The sequence below is a fragment of the Sphaeramia orbicularis genome, chromosome 3 (genome assembly GCF_902148855.1).
Source record: "Sphaeramia orbicularis chromosome 3, fSphaOr1.1, whole genome shotgun sequence".
Taxonomy (NCBI): domain Eukaryota; kingdom Metazoa; phylum Chordata; class Actinopteri; order Kurtiformes; family Apogonidae; genus Sphaeramia; species Sphaeramia orbicularis.
The window spans coordinates 59,083,916-59,101,486 of record NC_043959.1 but is presented as its reverse complement, the minus strand read 5'-3'; the positions used below and the strand labels follow the sequence as shown (position 1 = coordinate 59,101,486).

The 17,571-nt window shown below is 40.2% G+C and overlaps 1 protein-coding gene across 1 annotated transcript; it reads left to right on the top strand.

The window, feature by feature from the left end:
- The first annotated feature begins 6,111 nt into the window (after positions 1-6,111).
- rs1a (retinoschisin 1a) lies at positions 6,112-17,407 on the top strand. Its single transcript, XM_030123105.1, has 6 exons — positions 6,112-6,218; positions 6,540-6,565; positions 6,850-6,973; positions 10,918-11,059; positions 15,285-15,480; positions 16,234-17,407. The coding sequence occupies exons 1-6, from the start codon at positions 6,167-6,169 to the stop codon at positions 16,384-16,386; spliced, it is 693 nt and encodes a 230-aa protein (XP_029978965.1). The 5' UTR covers positions 6,112-6,166; the 3' UTR covers positions 16,387-17,407.
- The last annotated feature ends 164 nt before the right edge of the window (positions 17,408-17,571 follow it).

Genomic DNA, 17,571 nt, shown 5'->3' with positions numbered 1-17,571 from the left:
ATAACAGCTGACACAAACACACTAAATGTGTCTAAAAGAATAGAATATTTGTTTTTCAGGTAAATTCAGTTAAAATATAACTTGGCCATTTGTGACCTGAAAATATAGCATTAATTGTGATGAAACTGGACATTTTTGAGCTGAAAACATAGTTCATATGACCATCAACATGTTGAACAGAAGTGAAATCCTGTGCATTTGCAGAACTTTCATTTACCAACACAAAGTTCCTTTGGGGATTCACTTATATTGATTTCTTATGCACAAAGACAGAAATAAGACCTCCAAGCAAATTTTAGCCGTTTACTGTTAAGCTGGCGGGTCAGTTCTCCGTTTTTCCGGAGGTTAGGTCGCTGTGCCATGACATAGACCAGGGGTCAGCAACCCTGGTCCTAGAGAGCCACTATCCTGCATGTTTTAGATGTGTCCCTCTTCCAACACAGCTGATTCAAATGATAAGCCTATCATCAAGCTCTGCAGAAGCCTGATAATGACCGTCAGGTGTGCTGGAAGAGGGAACCATCTAAAACATGCAGGATAGTGGCTCTGTAGGACCAGGGTTGCTGACCCCTGACATAGACCGTTTACTGACAGTGAGAGGACGGACCAGCTGACTGTTAACATGGAGGAGGAACACTGGGCCCTCTGGATTTTAACCCTTTCATGCATGAATTATGAGAATTTTAATCAAGATTTTTTTTTCCAGAGTGTTTTTATTCTTCTTTAGGCATGAATAAAAAAAAAAACCAATGTGATTGAATTTTTTTTTTTTTCAATGAACCTACTTTTCATGGAGTTACAAAAATGTCCACTCAGCTGGACACCATGCATTTTATTTTACTGTCTTGGCCCTCCCTGATCCAACCAAACCTTTCACTCAGACTGTGGATGAAAAGCGAGGTTTCATGTCTTCTGTTCTGTTGCAGGCTCACGGTGACCACTTGCGTCTGGTGGCGTATTTCCCCACTAAACTTGACTCCGTGGCTGCTGGTCTTCCTTCTTGTCTCCGTGCCGTCGCTGCATGTGAAAAGGCTGTGGCTGCGTCACGTGACATTGTCGGGTATAACCCTTTGACTGTGTTGGTTCCACATTCTGTCTCTATCATTTTTTTAGAGCAAAAGACCTCGCACCTGTCCGCGGCCTGGTGGTGAAGGTACACCACCGTTCTTCTAGACATGCCAAACATCACCGTGAAGCGCTGTACCACGCTCAGCCCCGCCACACTTCTTCCCACTGCTGAGGATGGACACCCTCATTGTTGTGAGACCGCTTTGGAACAGACATGTTCCCCCCGCCCTGATACCACTGATGTGCCTTTTTCAAACCCTGACTTTGTTTTCTTCACAGATGGTTCCTCTTTTAAGGACACTTCGGGAACAAATAGGGTTGGTTTTGCGGTGTGCACGTCCGTTGACACGGTCTCCTCAGGCCCCCTGCCCTCACATTATTCAGCACAGGCGGCTGAGCTCGTCGCTTTGACTGAGGCCTGTAAGCTGGCTGAGGGCTGTTCTGTCACTATCTATACTGATTCCAGGTATGCCTTTGGCGTGGTTCATGACTTTGGGGCCCTGTGGAAACACCGCAAATTCTTGAAGTCAGACGGTAAGCCGATCCTTAATGCATCTCTTGTGGCAAATTTGTTGGATGCTGTTCTTCTTCCCTCTGCTGTTGCAGTTGTGAAATGTCAGGCACATCAGAAGGATGACTCTGAGGTCACACAGGGGAACTCCTGAGCGGACGCAGCTGCCAGGGCTGCTGCTTCTATGGAGCCTGCCTCCTCCTTTTTGTCTCAGCCGTTGTCTGGGGCTCCTCCCGCCTCCCTTCCCGACACGCAGTCATTTGCCACTCCTGATGAAAGGTGCGTCTGGGCTTCTTGTGGCTGTGCAGTGGATTCTTCTTCTGCGTGGCGGGCAGCTGATGGACGACCTTGTCTGCCCAAACATTTCTTCCCCTGGTTTGCTAAGCTGACACATGGCGTAGATCATGTGTCTAAGGGAGGAATGTTAGAGGCTATTGCACAACACTGGTTTACAAAGGGGTTTACAGTGGTTGCAGAGAAATTTTGCAAGAAATGTCTTATCTGTGCCACTGATAACACGGCAAAGTCTTTCCCTTGTCGCTCAGCAGGTCATGACCAACCAAACCTCCCGTTTGACCATCTAATGATGGACTTCATGGAACTGTCTCCAGCCGAGGGTAAAAAGTATTGTCTGGTGATGGTAGATATGTGGTCAAAATGGGTTGAATGTTTTCCTAAAATCAAAACTGGCTAAATGCTGCGAGGAAACAGGGCTTAACTGGGTCAAGGCCCTACCTCTGGTTCTCATGCAAATGAGAATGAGACGTAGGAGTCGAAGTGGGCTGAGTCTGTTTGAGATTATGTTTGGGAGACCCACATATACAGGTTTCCAGGCCCCTCAACCGAGCACCAACTTGACATCGTTTTTGGAGGATGACATGTTGTCTTATTGCAAAAAACTCTCCTCTGAACTATCTCAAGTGCAGGTATTGGTGAGATCAGTGTTACCGGTTCCTGCAGAGGGGCCGCTTCACCCATTATAGCCGGGGGATTGGATCTTGGTCCGGGACTTCAGATGGAAGCACTGGAAGCAGCGCAGGCGGCGAGGCCCCTTCCAGGTGCTCCTGACGACGCACACATCGGCCAAGGTTGCCGAACGTGCCACATGGCTCCACGCGACCCACTGTAAGCGGTTTCTGGGAGAACCGCCGACTGCTGCAGCCGAGGACGGGCCGGACCGTCGATCGACAGCATAGACCCCGGAGCTGGAGACCCTGCATCACGCACCCACACTCACAAGACTCACTGGTTGAAACCTAGCGGTGATAACGACCCCAGTGACGTCTCATACACACTATCCTTTGCCTGGTCGCTGGCGAGTGACTGAAGACCCCTGCCCCACACATACACTGATTCGACGACGATGTAGGTGATCAAAGGGTCAGCGGTCATCTTCATGTGTCTGTACATATGGTACCATGGCACATTCTGTCAGGTAACTGATCCTTCTTCAACGCATCACACTCCAGTCGCGCCCTGGTCTGTCGGAAGACAGCAAGGGAAAGAAGAACCTCGGAGACGTCACGGACGTGACCTCCACATCACTGATCACCACGAATATAATGATAATACGTGGTGGTGGGTGACACGTGATCTGACACGGCGTGTCACTAACCAGTCATGCTGTGTGTGCAGTTTGATGCCACACAGCTCACACGAAGGTACTCTGTTTGTTCCTTATCCGCTCCCGATCAATCACACTTTATTGACACTGATAAAGTGGACAGTGGGAGATTGGCCGAACATCACATCAATATACCCCTGGCTGGGGTGGAAACCCAACATGATCTTCAGAGACCCAAGAAATTTTTCCAGAGACACTAATACTTCTATGGTACAGAAAATGTTGTTTTTAGGCTCAGAAATCTCTCTAATCCTTTTTTCATTCCACAGCTGTGCTTCCATTCCCCAGTCACAGAACACACACGGTATCATCTGGGACACACATCAGGGTGGAACATTACACTTAAGGTAGCCTGTGGGTTAGCAAATTGCGAAAATAGGACTGATAAATTTACCTTTCCTACGACAGGGACATTCTCCCCTTCTCCATTTTTGGTCCTCTATAACATCACTGCATTGCTAGGTACACCATCCCCATTGACACACTTTGATGCTAAAACTAATGTTACTACCACATATAATGTCACCGTAGCTCTCACCCCCTCTGATTATGGGTATGGCTGTCCCACAGATATGGTGTGGACGTGTGGTCAACACTCATATCTGTACCTCCTGGCACGGTGGGCAGGTACGTGTCATCTCTCTTATCTGATTCCTGCTGTTTCCAAATTGACCATTAGTCCATTAATGTCACCACCTCACACCCGTGTTAAACGGGACCGGATTTCAGGAGACCATAAGTTTGCGATCAGTATCATTCCCCTGTACGACCCTGCCCGTTTAGCTTGGTATATAGAAGAACTTTCTGTTGAGTTGGAAAATCTCACTGCTTCAGTTGAACAAGGGTTTGATACTCTTACAAGTGAGATGAAGGCCCTCCGCACAATCTCTTTACAGAATAGGGCAGCCTTAGATCTCCTGTTGGCCGAAAAGGGAGGTGTCTGTCACCTAATTGGAGACCAGTGCTGTACTTACGTACCTGATATTACTGCCAACATGTCGGATGTTCACAACCAACTTGATCATCTTAGACGAGTCTTACATGAGGAAAACACTGCATATAGTACAACAGGCTGGGATTTTTGGGGTTGGTTGCTGTCTGAGGGATGGAGGGCTCTGTTGGTGAAAACTCAAACATCCACATTTTGGACACACCACCCATGTACATATTCCAAATGTCCATGCGCATTTAAGACATGGAATGCTTTAATTGTACATCAAAGTAGAATGCATTCCACACAGGTTAGTCACTTTCAAAAAGAATTGACTTCTTTCAGCTGTCACTTATGTGCATGCAAGAATTTAGCTAACGAAAGGGAGTACTTTGTTCATATCAACACACATCTGAGGAGAAATGAAAATATTTCTTGCATGTTTTTTGGCTGTAGTTTTCAAACCAATGTTTATGGAACGTTTAAGTCTCATAAGAGTCGCAGACATACACCTCACACCCTAAGTGATTTTAGTCAAAGTCAAGTCAAAGTCATCTTTATTGTCAGTTCTGCCATGTACATTGTATACAGAGAGAACTGAAATTACCGGACTCTAAGGCCCCACAGTGCAAGTAAACATAAAGTGCAAATAACATAGAAGAGTCTAAAAGGTAAACATAAAAGAGTGCAGTAGAGAGTAACAAAAGAACGATACCAAGTATTGTGAAAACAACTAAATTAGCATCACCACCATTGCATGATTCTTTTTCTGATTGCCAGGACGAGGAGTGCGTGGAAGAGGAAGTTTCTGATACATCACTAGATTCACTCCACTGGCTCCCTATTTTATATCGTTTTCATTTCAAAATTCTGGTGCTAACTTTCTGGGCTCTACTTAATCATTTCTTGTTTGAGTTTAATATCGTTTGTAGATAGTTAAATCAATCAAACTGTCAGCTAGGTCACAGTGAAAGGAGCATCTCTTGTTTAAAAGCTGAAGTCTTCCACCCACAACACACTGGGCCAAGGCAATCTAAGCAGAGAGGACACTAGTCCAGTCCCTGGAAAAGACGCCTACTTGGTACGATAAGGTTACTGAGCATTTTCTTAAAAAGAACGGAGGGCCGAATGCATGTTTAAATAACTTGACCTTTTTTTTTGTTTTGTTTTGTTTTGTTTTGTTTTGATGTAAGCCGACAATGAGCTTCCCCTGTCTGAAAGACGAGCAGCCACCACTGCCATGGAAACACTGTCATCTTCTACAACATTGATTCACCAGTAAAACCCATGAAGTTGGATCAATTAGTGGATGGAGACACTGGGTTTATACTCTTTTAATGCTCTATTTTGCTGAAAAAGTCACCTTCATTTTTTTCCGTTTTGATACAATGACCTTTGACTTTACTCTGAGCTTTTATGAACATCTTCATAATTAGTCAATTAAACAGGAAAATAGATGATTTTCACAGGAAAAGGCAAAATTTAGAGGATAATATTATAATAAATGGTGATAAATCACTTTGGAAAGGTTTAATAGAGAGAAAAATTCATTTGGGAACAGACACAAAAGTCACACTGGGTCCTCATGGGTTAAACATTGACTTTAGATCCTGTATTATTTTATTAATTTATCTGCTTTGTGTAATTGTCTCTTTCACCACATGCCTCGTAGGCCCTGAAGAAGCCCCCCCCCCCCCCCCTTCCACACACACACACACACATACACACACAACCCAAATCTGTCACACACCCCACCATGGACCACCACTCTGGTCTACTGGTTTGTCATTTCTGCAGACTGTTTTAACATGTTCCCCTGACCCCACAGGGATTTCCACCAATGTTCAAGAGGATGCGTGGCGATGGTGGCCGTTGATGGTTGGTAGATGAACAGCTGTAGGAGGGGCTTTGTCAGATAAGGATGGCATTAGGTAAGGCCATTAGTGTCCTGTGGATTATACTAATCCAGCCTCTCTATCACTGCTGGGTTGGTTGCTTAGTCCTCAGTGCGTCTAGGCTGGTTTGGTTGAAGATGGCTCTGAAAGTGCAACATTTCCTGCTGGCCCTGCTTCTCGGAGCTAATGGTATGATTTCAGTCTTTACACTGTGCTCTTAGTGCTTCTGTTCTGTGTAACCTATAACATCTAAAGCAGGTTTAGTCATATCCTCAGATTGGATGGGAAAAAAAAAACGTTAAAGGTGTGATATTAATGCTCTAATGTTACAGCATTCATTGCACATCAGACAGATTTCATCCAGTTATTTGTGTTGCACCGTAACATTTGATGTTGTGCATATCTCAGTTCATTTTAATGTGGTTCCACTGACAGATTGATGCACAGATTACACACAAAACCAGTGTCTTAACAGTTTTTTTCTCCTTTTGTGTTTAAATCCTTAAAAAGCGATCACCAGCATTTATGCTCAAGAGGTAAGACATCAACAGTATTTTAATGATTCACAGTCAGTTTTAACACCTTTTAGAGCAGCTTCACTGAAAAAAGAACCATGGAAATGTGTTGTGATGAGATATTTGCATGTTAAGCCTCTTTGCAGCGACACTGCTTTTTCCATTTCCCGGAAAATTATAATTTAATCCCACTTTTTTCAACTGGTATTATTTTAAAATAAGTGGTTAGATTTTTTGTGTTATTCCCAGTGATACTATTGTGGATTGCATGTACTAATCATCTTGTTCGTGCTTGTTTCTATGAGACGGGGGTGTCCGAGGCGTGGACCAGCAGAGCTTGCAAATGTGACTGTGAAGGAGAATCCCCGACTGAGTTCTCCTCCATCGGGTCTCCAGGTCCTATGGTGCGTGGAGTGGATTGCATGCCAGGTAAGAACCACATCTCTCTGAAAAATGAACATTTCAGTTCTGTATCTTGTACAGAGAAATGCATCTGTAGACTAAAAATTTAAGTTCTCGAATACAGAACACAAAATATTGATATTTTCTTTCATTATTGTTTTTCTCAAGTATAAGTCAGAATAATAAAACAAAAATGATAAGTCTCTCAATATTTTATTATGTTAATCATGTTTTTGTTGTTTTTACTTTATTTTAGTCCAATATTTAGATGATGAACAGGTTTAGATCTTGTGTCATCAGCTAAAACACCATATTTCAATACTTGAGTCATTTTTATCAGCATGTAATTGAGTGGCTGTGAATGTTCCAGATTTCTGAACAGTTGCATTTGTAACTAATATTTGTAACTGCAAATATACCTTAAAATCTTCAACATTCACTTGGGAACAAAAATCAGCGTTTAAACTTAGTGAAATAATGATATAACATTAATTGTAACCTAACCTGTCATATTACTGAACAGATGCACTTTACAAATATATCTAAAGCTCCTTCTTGACCTGATTTTTAATTCAGTGGCCAAATGTTCAGTTTAGGATAAAAGCATATAAACCTGTTGGTTTGCTAACTGACAAAAACATGCACTGCACTTAAATAACCTGCTACATTAATCTCCTGTATGTAGGGCAGTGTTATAAAGATTCTGAGTGTTTACAAAATACGAGAAAGAAAGAGAACCAGTAGAAAAGGCAAATGTCTGTGCCCACGAGCACATGCATGACTACAGGACTCCAGATTTGACACCACAGGGAAGACATGCTCCAGTGGACATTTCTCAGAAGAGGTGATGCAGATGGCGCAAAGACCATGATTTATATTTCCAAGTTTAATACCTCCACTGAGGAGACAAAACCCAGATATTTCACAGTTAAAAATAGAAAGTACAGCCTGTAGCTATACCATAAGGATATAAACAAGAATAAAAGCTCACTGGGTAGATGTGGTGGCTGGTTTCATTTGAGTAACAGCAGCCGTTCATGATTAAAGATGTTCATATTAAGAGGCAAATAAATCTAGACTCCAAGACAAATCCAGTCACTGATTCATGTTCACGCAACCAAACATCACAAATTTACTTTGCACTGCTGTCTGTGTTAGAATCTACAAAAACATTTAGCCCTAGAAAACTATAGGAAATCCTCTTTTAGAGCTGACAGACATATGATTGCACTGGGTTACAAAAAATGTTTTTTGCAAGTTGTCTAGGTTTTTTCAACTGAATTAGGACCATTTTGCACTGCTACATCCAAAAATGACATCTGTTTTTCTTAATCAGGTCAGGTTTTTTTTGCTAATTTGATTTGGAAAAATTTGATCGTCTCACAAAATTGATTACATTTTTGTGACTTTATCAGTTGATTTTTTTTATATAGTTCTCACCCAAAATAGGTTTTAAGAGAAAAAAAATCATTTTCTAACAGGATGTATTTATTTATTATGTATTCACCGGAGATGTAGCAGAATACGTCAGGCTTATTTTTGCAAGATCTTCTAGTCAAAGCCAATTCATTCACCTGTAATATTAAAAAAAACCATTCATCATAAATTGGCAAAAGTAAAATCTTCAGAACTCATTTATTGCAAGAAATATGAAAGAATTTTGTATCATATGATGTGAAAATGCCCATAAATGTAAGCAAAAATGTTAAAAAGCCAATATGTAGCATAGTTCAGAAAGTTGACCTGATTGAGCAAAATTAATGTGATTTTTGGATTCAGCACACCAAAATGATCCTAAATCAGCTCAAAAAAGTTAAACAATAATTTTGTTGTTGACCAATGTTATGTGTGTTAACATAATAAACCAAGACAATATGGAATCAGCTGATATTTGGATCAGTGTGACTTCACATTGACTTCACCTTCACCACTCAGCCTTTGCTGCTTATCTTTGTGTCAGAGAAATACAGTTCTGTGCAAAAGTCTGAAGAGTGCTTTTGCAAGGCTGTAAGTAAAGTACATTTATGTATCAGTTATTGAATAACAAGAAAATAATGAAAATATGTACGCGATGTGTGAAAAACAGACACAAAAATTAGGAACTAACTGGCTCCCAGAGGCTAAAGTCAGTATGCAGTGTGACCCATGGCCCAAACAACATTAGACTGTTGAATGAAATGTGGTTTAACAATTCAAAGGGAGGTCAGTTTAAATTTTTAACAATCTGGTTTGTAGAATTTTTTTTTCTTCATAATTTCAAAAACGTGTTTCCTTTATGTTGTAATTGTACATTGATGCACAGATACATAAGAGCTGTACTAGTTGATTCTGTTGACAAAGTGAAAGGCTGGTTGGACAGGGGTCTGAGGGGTGAGGATCAGGATGTCAGAGTTGAGGCCTGAAGGAGGCAGATGTGATGGACAGAGATCAGGTTTTCCTCAGCTAATCAAAGTGTGTCCCCTTAACCACAAACCACCTGATGACTGGAGGATAAAGGTCAACAGACAAAGAAACTTTTGAACTTAATGTTCAGGTCAAAACTGTTCCTACTGCACCGTAACAAAACAGCATGAACATGGTGACTTTCTTGACTTTTTTTTTTTTTCTATAACCCTAATTTCTAGTGATGGGACTTTTGGCTCTTTGAAGGGAGCCATTCAATTAGGAGCCATTCACTGAAAAGAGTTGTTCAAAAGACTGGCTCTTTTATGTTTTTTGCATTATTTTGAAACACCAGTGTTTTAATGACTAAATAGGCTACATGTGATGATTGACATTACATTTTGAAGGTGTTTAACTGGCGCAGCAGTAAATATTATCTCACTGTAAAAAAGATGAGTTAGTTCAAATGTGTGGGCTAAATACATGACATGAGAGGTGACATTAGGCAAACGCTGGAATTGGACCAAAAACATCACGGTACATTATGTGGACTAGTCTGTAGGCTAAAAATGAAGAAGAAAATAAAACATTTTCTTATGAAATAACATGTTCTCCTCAAAACACAAACAATAAATGTGTGTAAACATATGGAAAAAATTGCACAAAACACAACAGTGATTAATCACTGCAGTTAGTTAAATACCTGAACTGTAGTGCAGTTCTCAGAACAAGAACAGTATGTTGGTAAATTGAAAGGCAATCTGACAGTCCCTCCGTTAAAAAAAAATAAAAATAAAAAAAAAAAAATAATAAAAATGAATGGCTCTTTACAAAGACTCGGTTCCCATCGTTCATTTCAAAGAGCCGTTCAAAAGATTCGATTCGTTCGTGAATGTCACATCACTACTAATTTCATTGAACAGATATTGTATTTACTCCCAGGAAGATGTTCGCGACGGCTACAGAGTCACCGGCATTACTGTTATGTAAACACTTATCTTCTGACTAACACAGACGCTGCTGCTGTTTGCGTTGTAATTCTAGGATTAGACAGGATGTGACCCTGTGTCAGATAGGATTAAACCAGTAGTAAACAAAAGCACAGCAGGCTACTTCCACCATACTAGATGTTTATGATAATTTTTTGTATGAAACTCCCAGCCTTGCTCATACAGCTCTGTCATTCATCTATTCACAGCTCACAGTTAGTCATTAAGCCAACAGACTCTCTTTGATGATTTTTTTAATGGGAGTGAGAAGGCAGATTGACAGATGAAAACATGAGAAACTCAGAGCTAAAGCTGTGGAGTGTAGAACATCGCCATCTGTCCGCCTGCTGCCCTAATGGACATCATTGATCTCTTGCTGTGGAGAATTAAACTCTAGGCTTTTAGGATGAGATATGGGTCACACTGGAGCTTTATGAGCAGGACGGTGTGAGGACGGATCCCACAGAGAAGATGGTGAATAAGAAAGCAGAGAGGCCCAGTGATGATACTTGTGTCATATTTCAGTGTAACATCTCAGTTAGTGCAGACAGACGGGTTTGTTTTCACCTCTGACGGTGTTGATGTTGGATTCCCTTGCAGAGTGTCCATACCACAAGCCTCTGGGTTTTGAGGCCGGATCAGTGAATCCAGACCAGATTACCTGCTCCAACCAGGACCAGTACACCGGCTGGTTCTCCTCCTGGCTCCCGAGCAAGGCCCGACTCAACAGTCAGGGATTTGGGTATGTCCAGACCAGAAAGCAGGAAAAAAGTAGTGTGGTAATAAACACATGCAGAGTATGTACAGTCAGGTCCATAAGTATCTGGATGCAGACATGTATGGTGTAACGATACATCACCACAGTGGATGTGAAATGAAACGATCAAGATGTGACTGAAGTGTGGAAAATATTGCATTGACCGTTTAGGAATTACAACTATTTTAACCCTTTCATGCATTAATTATGAGAAGCTTAATCAAGATTTTTTTTCCTTGGTTTTTTTAAAATTCCTTTTTAGGCATGAAAAAACAAACAATGTGATTGAATTTTTTATGAGCCTATTTTTTAGGGCGTTACAAAAATATCCACTCAGCTGGACACCATGCGTTTAATTTTAGAAGCAAAGAAACATGTATTTACTGATATACTGCATAAAAACTATGAAATAAAAACATTAATACTGCTAATCTGATGTTTTCTCACATTTTAACATACCTGCATGGGGATAATTTGCCAAAAAAAACAAAAAAAAAAAAGCAGTTAATTACAGTCTAATAACAATTAGAATTTTTTTTACACTCACACATGTTTCTGCAGATCAAGTTTATCTAGAACAGCAAATTTACAGTAATGGTGAGAATTACAGTGTATGGGATGATGCATAAGTGTTCACTGTGTTGGCTGATATGGAAATAAACCAGCAAAATCCATAAATATACAAGAGAACAACACCTTTGAATAGCTGTCCACTGTAGTGACCACTATGCATGAAAGGGTTAAACAGAGTGCCTTCATTTTCAGAGGCTCTAATGTAATTGGACAACTTCATGTCCAGATGTGTCCTGTTTCCTGGTTATTATTTGCCAAATGACACAGATTAAAGCTCTGGAGTTGAGTCTAAATGTGGAATTTACATTTGGCAGCTGTGGAACTGTCAATATGAGGATCCAAAGCGGTGTTAATGCAAATGAAGGAGGCCGTCATTTGTGTCACTGACTAAATACTCGTGGACCTGACTGTTTAGACCTTATACAGCTTTGGACATAATGATTGAATCAACTGTGATTTTGTTTTTGTACAAATTCACAGTCTGTGAAGTAGTTTCTTAGATTTATGGACACTTCATGACTTCAACCTATTTATTCAGTCTACGTCAACTCAAGACAAAACATGATTCAGGAATACCTTTCTTTAAAATGTGTACATGTAATATCAAAAAACAATATTAACTATAAAAAGCAGCTCATGTGTGAATAGCAATGTGAATATTTGTCAATATTTGGTTAAAACATAAATAAATAAAATAAAATATACGACAAGTGAAACACATTCACAATGAAAATATTACAAAGAATAAACAGGTTGCATTTTGTTGACCAAGAAATGTCTCCAGAGGAAACTGTAATGTAAGGCATTTTTCACAATTTTCAGAAGTCAAAAACACAATCGATCTGATTAATTTCATATCTTCTCCATACCTACCCTTGATATTGAAAAATTTCTAATAATTTATCAAGATGGTTAAACAAAACCAATTTATGATAGGCATGAGAAATTCTGATAATAAAAAATACAATCAATTAACTCTTTAAGTGCCAGACAGTTAAGGGGTAATAAGCCTTAAAAGTGCCACAGAATTTGGCCGTTTTTCAGTATTTCGCGTCGTTTTTATAATATTTGAAGAATCCTGCAGGAAACCGCTCGGTAACATCCGACCGATTGCTGATTAAATCCAAAACGCACCGGACGCAGTCGATTCATTATTGATCGTAATTTGCATAATTTATAATAATAATAATAATAATAATAATAATAATAATAATAATCTTTATTTATATAGCACTTTTCATACATTAAAAACTGTAGCACCAAGTGCTTTACATATCAGTTTAAAAATCAGTACCGCCCCCTACCCACACCCACCCACTCACCCGCACACACACACACACATACATGCAAACCCACACACACACACAAACCCACAAGCTCACACATACTTAAGAAGACTGACTGAGCACGGGTAGACCAGAACAAAAATGTACAAGTAAAAGTAAAACATCAGTTTAGGAGGCGCTGTCTCAGGGAGCCATCCGCACCAGGATGCAGCCGCCGACCCCGGCGACCAGGCACCAGCAACACAGCCCGCATCCCACTAGTGGGAGAGGGCCAACTGGGACCCCCACCCACCAGAAAGGAGCGGACCCCAGTGAGAGAAGGCGCCACAGCCCCCGGAGTCCACAGCCGCCCCCCGGCATGGAGGGCTCCCTCTGATGAAACACCGGAGAATAAGAAACATTAAAAAGATATAAAAATATTATTCGGTCGCGTGACCTCAAATTCCTGTCTGATTGGTCTCAAAAGGGGGACACAGAAAGAACGTCATCGAAATGTGAGAAAGAAATGGGGGTGGATGGTTTGTTTGTACACAAATATGGTGTGTTCTCCAAAGCCGATCTGATCGGCCCGTGGCACTTTACAGGTTGTTTTCGTAAAGCCGATTTAATCGGCCCATGGCACTGAAAGTGTTAAACTGCAAAGGGCATTCCAAAAAAAAAAAAAAAAATCTGGAAAAATCTGTTCCATCATGCTCTTTCCAATCAAGGCAATTTTTTAACATAAAAAAGCAAATTTTTACTTTCCTGTGTCTCAGGAGGATATTAGTTAAAAAAAACAAACAAACATATTACCTAGTAAATTTATGTTATGTAAGGCTGGGTTATGTAGGTACTGAAGCTCAGTATTCAGTTTCTTGTAATATTTCCAATACTGGTTATTACCCCGCCCCCAGGCAGGGGGAGGCAGGGGGAGACGGGGCATTGTTTTTGGTTGGGTTTGTTTCTTTGTTTATTTGTTGGAGGGCAAACATATTGGTCAGTTCGTCTGTCTGTCGGTCTGTTTGCTCTAGCGGTCACATTTCAAGTGTTATTGATATCAAACCATGACCAAATGACTGTCCATATTCTCTAGTCGACCTGATTAGTTTTTGCCAATAGTCGGCCAAAGCACAGCTGAGATATAGGCCAAAGTTCAAAAATGGACATTTCACCATAACTTCCATCAAAATCATTGCTATCGACTGGAAACCAAAGCCGACTTGTGCATATTTACGTTCCACATCTGATGGTATGCATCATGACATCATAAGGGTCATACCCTCGTTAGCCCCCCCCAGGGTAAATATCAGGGGGGGTTCAGTAAACTTAGTTTTCTGAAAATTCAAATGGCTGTAATAACATCAATATTCATCTGATCATACCAAAATTTCACATGCAACATCTCTGTGCACGTCCCTTCTCATATTCCAAGTTTCGCAGCTCTAGGTTGCTTGGCTTCTGGTTGCTATGCTAACCAGTGTCCGATTTGTTTATCGGTAATAACTTCTGTTCTGTTCCTTGTAGTGATTTCAAACTAATGCCAAATTTTTGGAAATTCAGTTCTCTATCCATTACCTACCTCAGTTGTCATGCACGTGTATATATAGATTTTCAGTTACAGGTATCTAAAGTGACCAGGGCTCAAGCGCCTAATTTGCATATTCACAAAACTGCTTCTATCTTGAAAACTAAGACGCATATCAACTAACTTTGTATTCTTGACTTACTGGAAGTTGGATATGGTCTTTCATTTGGTACCAATTTTGTTGACCTTCAGTGACCTTGAAAGGTCAAATTCAAGATCATGATTTTCAAAGTACCCAATTTTTGACCATAACTCCCTCAATTTTGCAGAAAAACGACTAGTATCAGTTTATAAATCGTGAAAATATAGGCCAAAGTTCCTCTTTCAAATGCACTGCCTATGGCAGTTTCATTTGTTTGTTTCTTTGTTAAAACTCTAGCAGCAAAACTATTGGTTGAGTTCATACCAAATTGGATTGATAGATGGCCAGTGACCCAGAACAGATGTGATTACGTTCTGGGAAATGCAGGTCAAAGTTCAAACTTTGTAAGAATTTTTAAAATGTTTTTTTTTTAACCATTAACTTATAATGGCTGAAATGTGTCTATGCAGTCTATGTCTATGCTACATCAGCACATGCATAGACATGATGACATCAGCTGGATCGATGCCAAAATAAGCTACAATACATGTGATGGGCGGGGTTTGTTGTGCCTGGCAGGTATCACATGCTTAAAGATACTTCTGTTTACTCTATCAAACCTTTAGTTTTTTTCAGTCCAGTCTTCCATAGAACCACCTTCATTGTGGGCTTTATTTCCATTCATTACGGGTGTTTCTCTTTCAGGTGTGCCTGGTTGTCTAAGTTTCAGGACAATAACCAGTGGCTGCAGATCGACCTGAAGGAGGTGAAAGTGGTGTCTGGGATCCTCACCCAGGGTCGCTGCGACACTGATGAGTGGATCACCAAGTACAGCGTCCAGTACCGCACCGATGAGAAACTGAACTGGATCTATTACAAAGACCAAACTGGAAACAACAGGGTTTGTTGAGTTACAACTCACTTCATTAAAACCTACAGGAGGGTTAATGTAAAAGTGCCACTGAACGGCCTGAAGGTCACAAAAAAGTCCCATTTTAATCTGCATTCTGAGTTTGAGGCTAGTGTCTTTTATTGTCACTGTTATATATAATGATATTTATAGCTGATTATTGTTTGGCACTCCACAAGTTTGAGTAAATGAATGAAAGACAACATTTCTAACAAGAATCTGAAATAAACAAGTGGTGCCAGGCACAACAAACCCCGAACCTTGTATGTGTTTCACCCATTATAAGTAAATGAGAAGATTTTTTAAAAATTTGGACTTTGACCTACCTTTCCCAAAATGTAATGAAAGTAATCTATAACCCCAATTTGGTATGAATTGAACCAATAGTTTTACTGCTAAAGTGTTAACAAACAAACACACAAACAAACTGAACCAAAAACAATACCCCTTGCCTCCCCCTCAGGGGGGCGGGGTAAAGCTGAAAATATGAGCAAATGAAAGCAACCAGATCTGAGCAGTAAATCTGATCTGAACATTAAGTTTACAGAACAAAGGCTTTTAGTGTCATCTTACAGTATTTTCTGGTGTCTTGTATTCATATAATGACTCAATTATTTCAAAGACTAATTTAAAGCTACTGTAGTGGTGAACATAATTGTCTTTTTCAGGCCTAAACTTTTCGTTATTAACATTTGCAGGTTGAATCGCTCTAGAAACTGTTCTTTAACTCCTTTCTCTCCTCAGGTGTTTTATGGAAACTCTGACCGGACCTCGTCTGTCCAGAACCTCCTGCGGCCCCCCATCGTAGCCCGTTACATCCGCATCCTCCCCCTCGGTTGGCACACACGCATCGCTCTGCGCCTGGAGCTGCTGCTCTGCATGAACAAATGCATGTGAACGCCTCCTCCTGCCGTCCCCGAGGCCTTTTCCTGAAACCATACCTGAACCTCATCGTTAGTGTGTGTGGTCACGTGGCTCATGTAAACAGGCACGATTCAAAGGCGTTATATGTAGTATTGTCATTCGAAACTATACAGTGAGGGGCAGTCACACACCAAAACACACTCAGCTATGAAAACCAGCACGTGTCTGTATCACTCAAAGTAAAAAAACACATTATTTGTACACATTTGTATTATGGTACCATCAAGTTTTCTTCTTCAAACTGAAACTCAGACAAAATAACACACTGTCTTATTATTTTCATGTGCTGCATCAGCTGATAGTTTACATTATAGCTGTGTTAAAACAAATCAAATCTGTTTTCTATTTGGTTTGTGTTGTCAATAACTGCACTAAAGATGTTTGGAATCACCCAAACATTTCAGAAGTGTCACAGTTTAGACGTGGATCCAGAAATGGCAAACTTAGCAAAGATAACAACATCATGTAGTATTTTATATCTCATTTAATTTAGAGCTGTGGTTAAAGTTTTGTCACTTTCTTTGACTCTGAAACATGTTTCTTACATATTGTAATCCTCCACTCAGCCTTTGTGTTAGCTTTTATCGCCATGGGAGTCCAGTACAGTGACACATTTATTCACAGTGACACGTTGGTTCATGGCTGTGAATAAAATCAGTTCATATTTGTGTTACAATACACTGACATAAATTCAGAGCTTTCTTTTTTTATATTTTCACATTATTTTTGATCATCTTAAAGTACAAATACTACATATAGCTCCTTTAAAGCAAAAATGTTCTGTTAAATACCTCTTTTAAACAATTAAATTCATGGTTTAATTGATATTGGTTCGTTTGATGTACTCAGTGGTAGACTAGCATGAATAGATTGTTCCATTGGAAATGAAATGGCATAAATTCAAAGCATTAATTTGGGATGGAGAGAAGAGGCAGCGTTGCTATGGAGGTTGCACCACAGACTAAAACAAGCTCCTCCAAAAAAAAAAAAAAAATTAAAAAAAAATCTGTGACAGGTCTGTGAAACACTCTGATATTTGCAGTTAGTCCCTCTCCCTCTTTCCTTAAATAAACTGGAGCTTTCACTTCCTGTTCTTTCATGACCTCAGGCTTTTTATAAACCATCAGAAATCACAATTAAAATATAAAGCGGCAGATG

Bases quoted from the DNA above. Each gene is read 5' to 3' on its own strand.
- rs1a (XM_030123105.1), top strand. From the start codon at position 6,167: ATGGCTCTGAAAGTGCAACATTTCCTGCTGGCCCTGCTTCTCGGAGCT. The intron at 6,566-6,849 runs GTAAGACATCAA...TGTTTCTATGAG, and splicing joins CCAGCATTTATGCTCAAGAG to ACGGGGGTGTCCGAGGCGTG. The intron at 11,060-15,284 runs GTATGTCCAGAC...TTTCTCTTTCAG, and splicing joins CTCAACAGTCAGGGATTTGG to GTGTGCCTGGTTGTCTAAGT.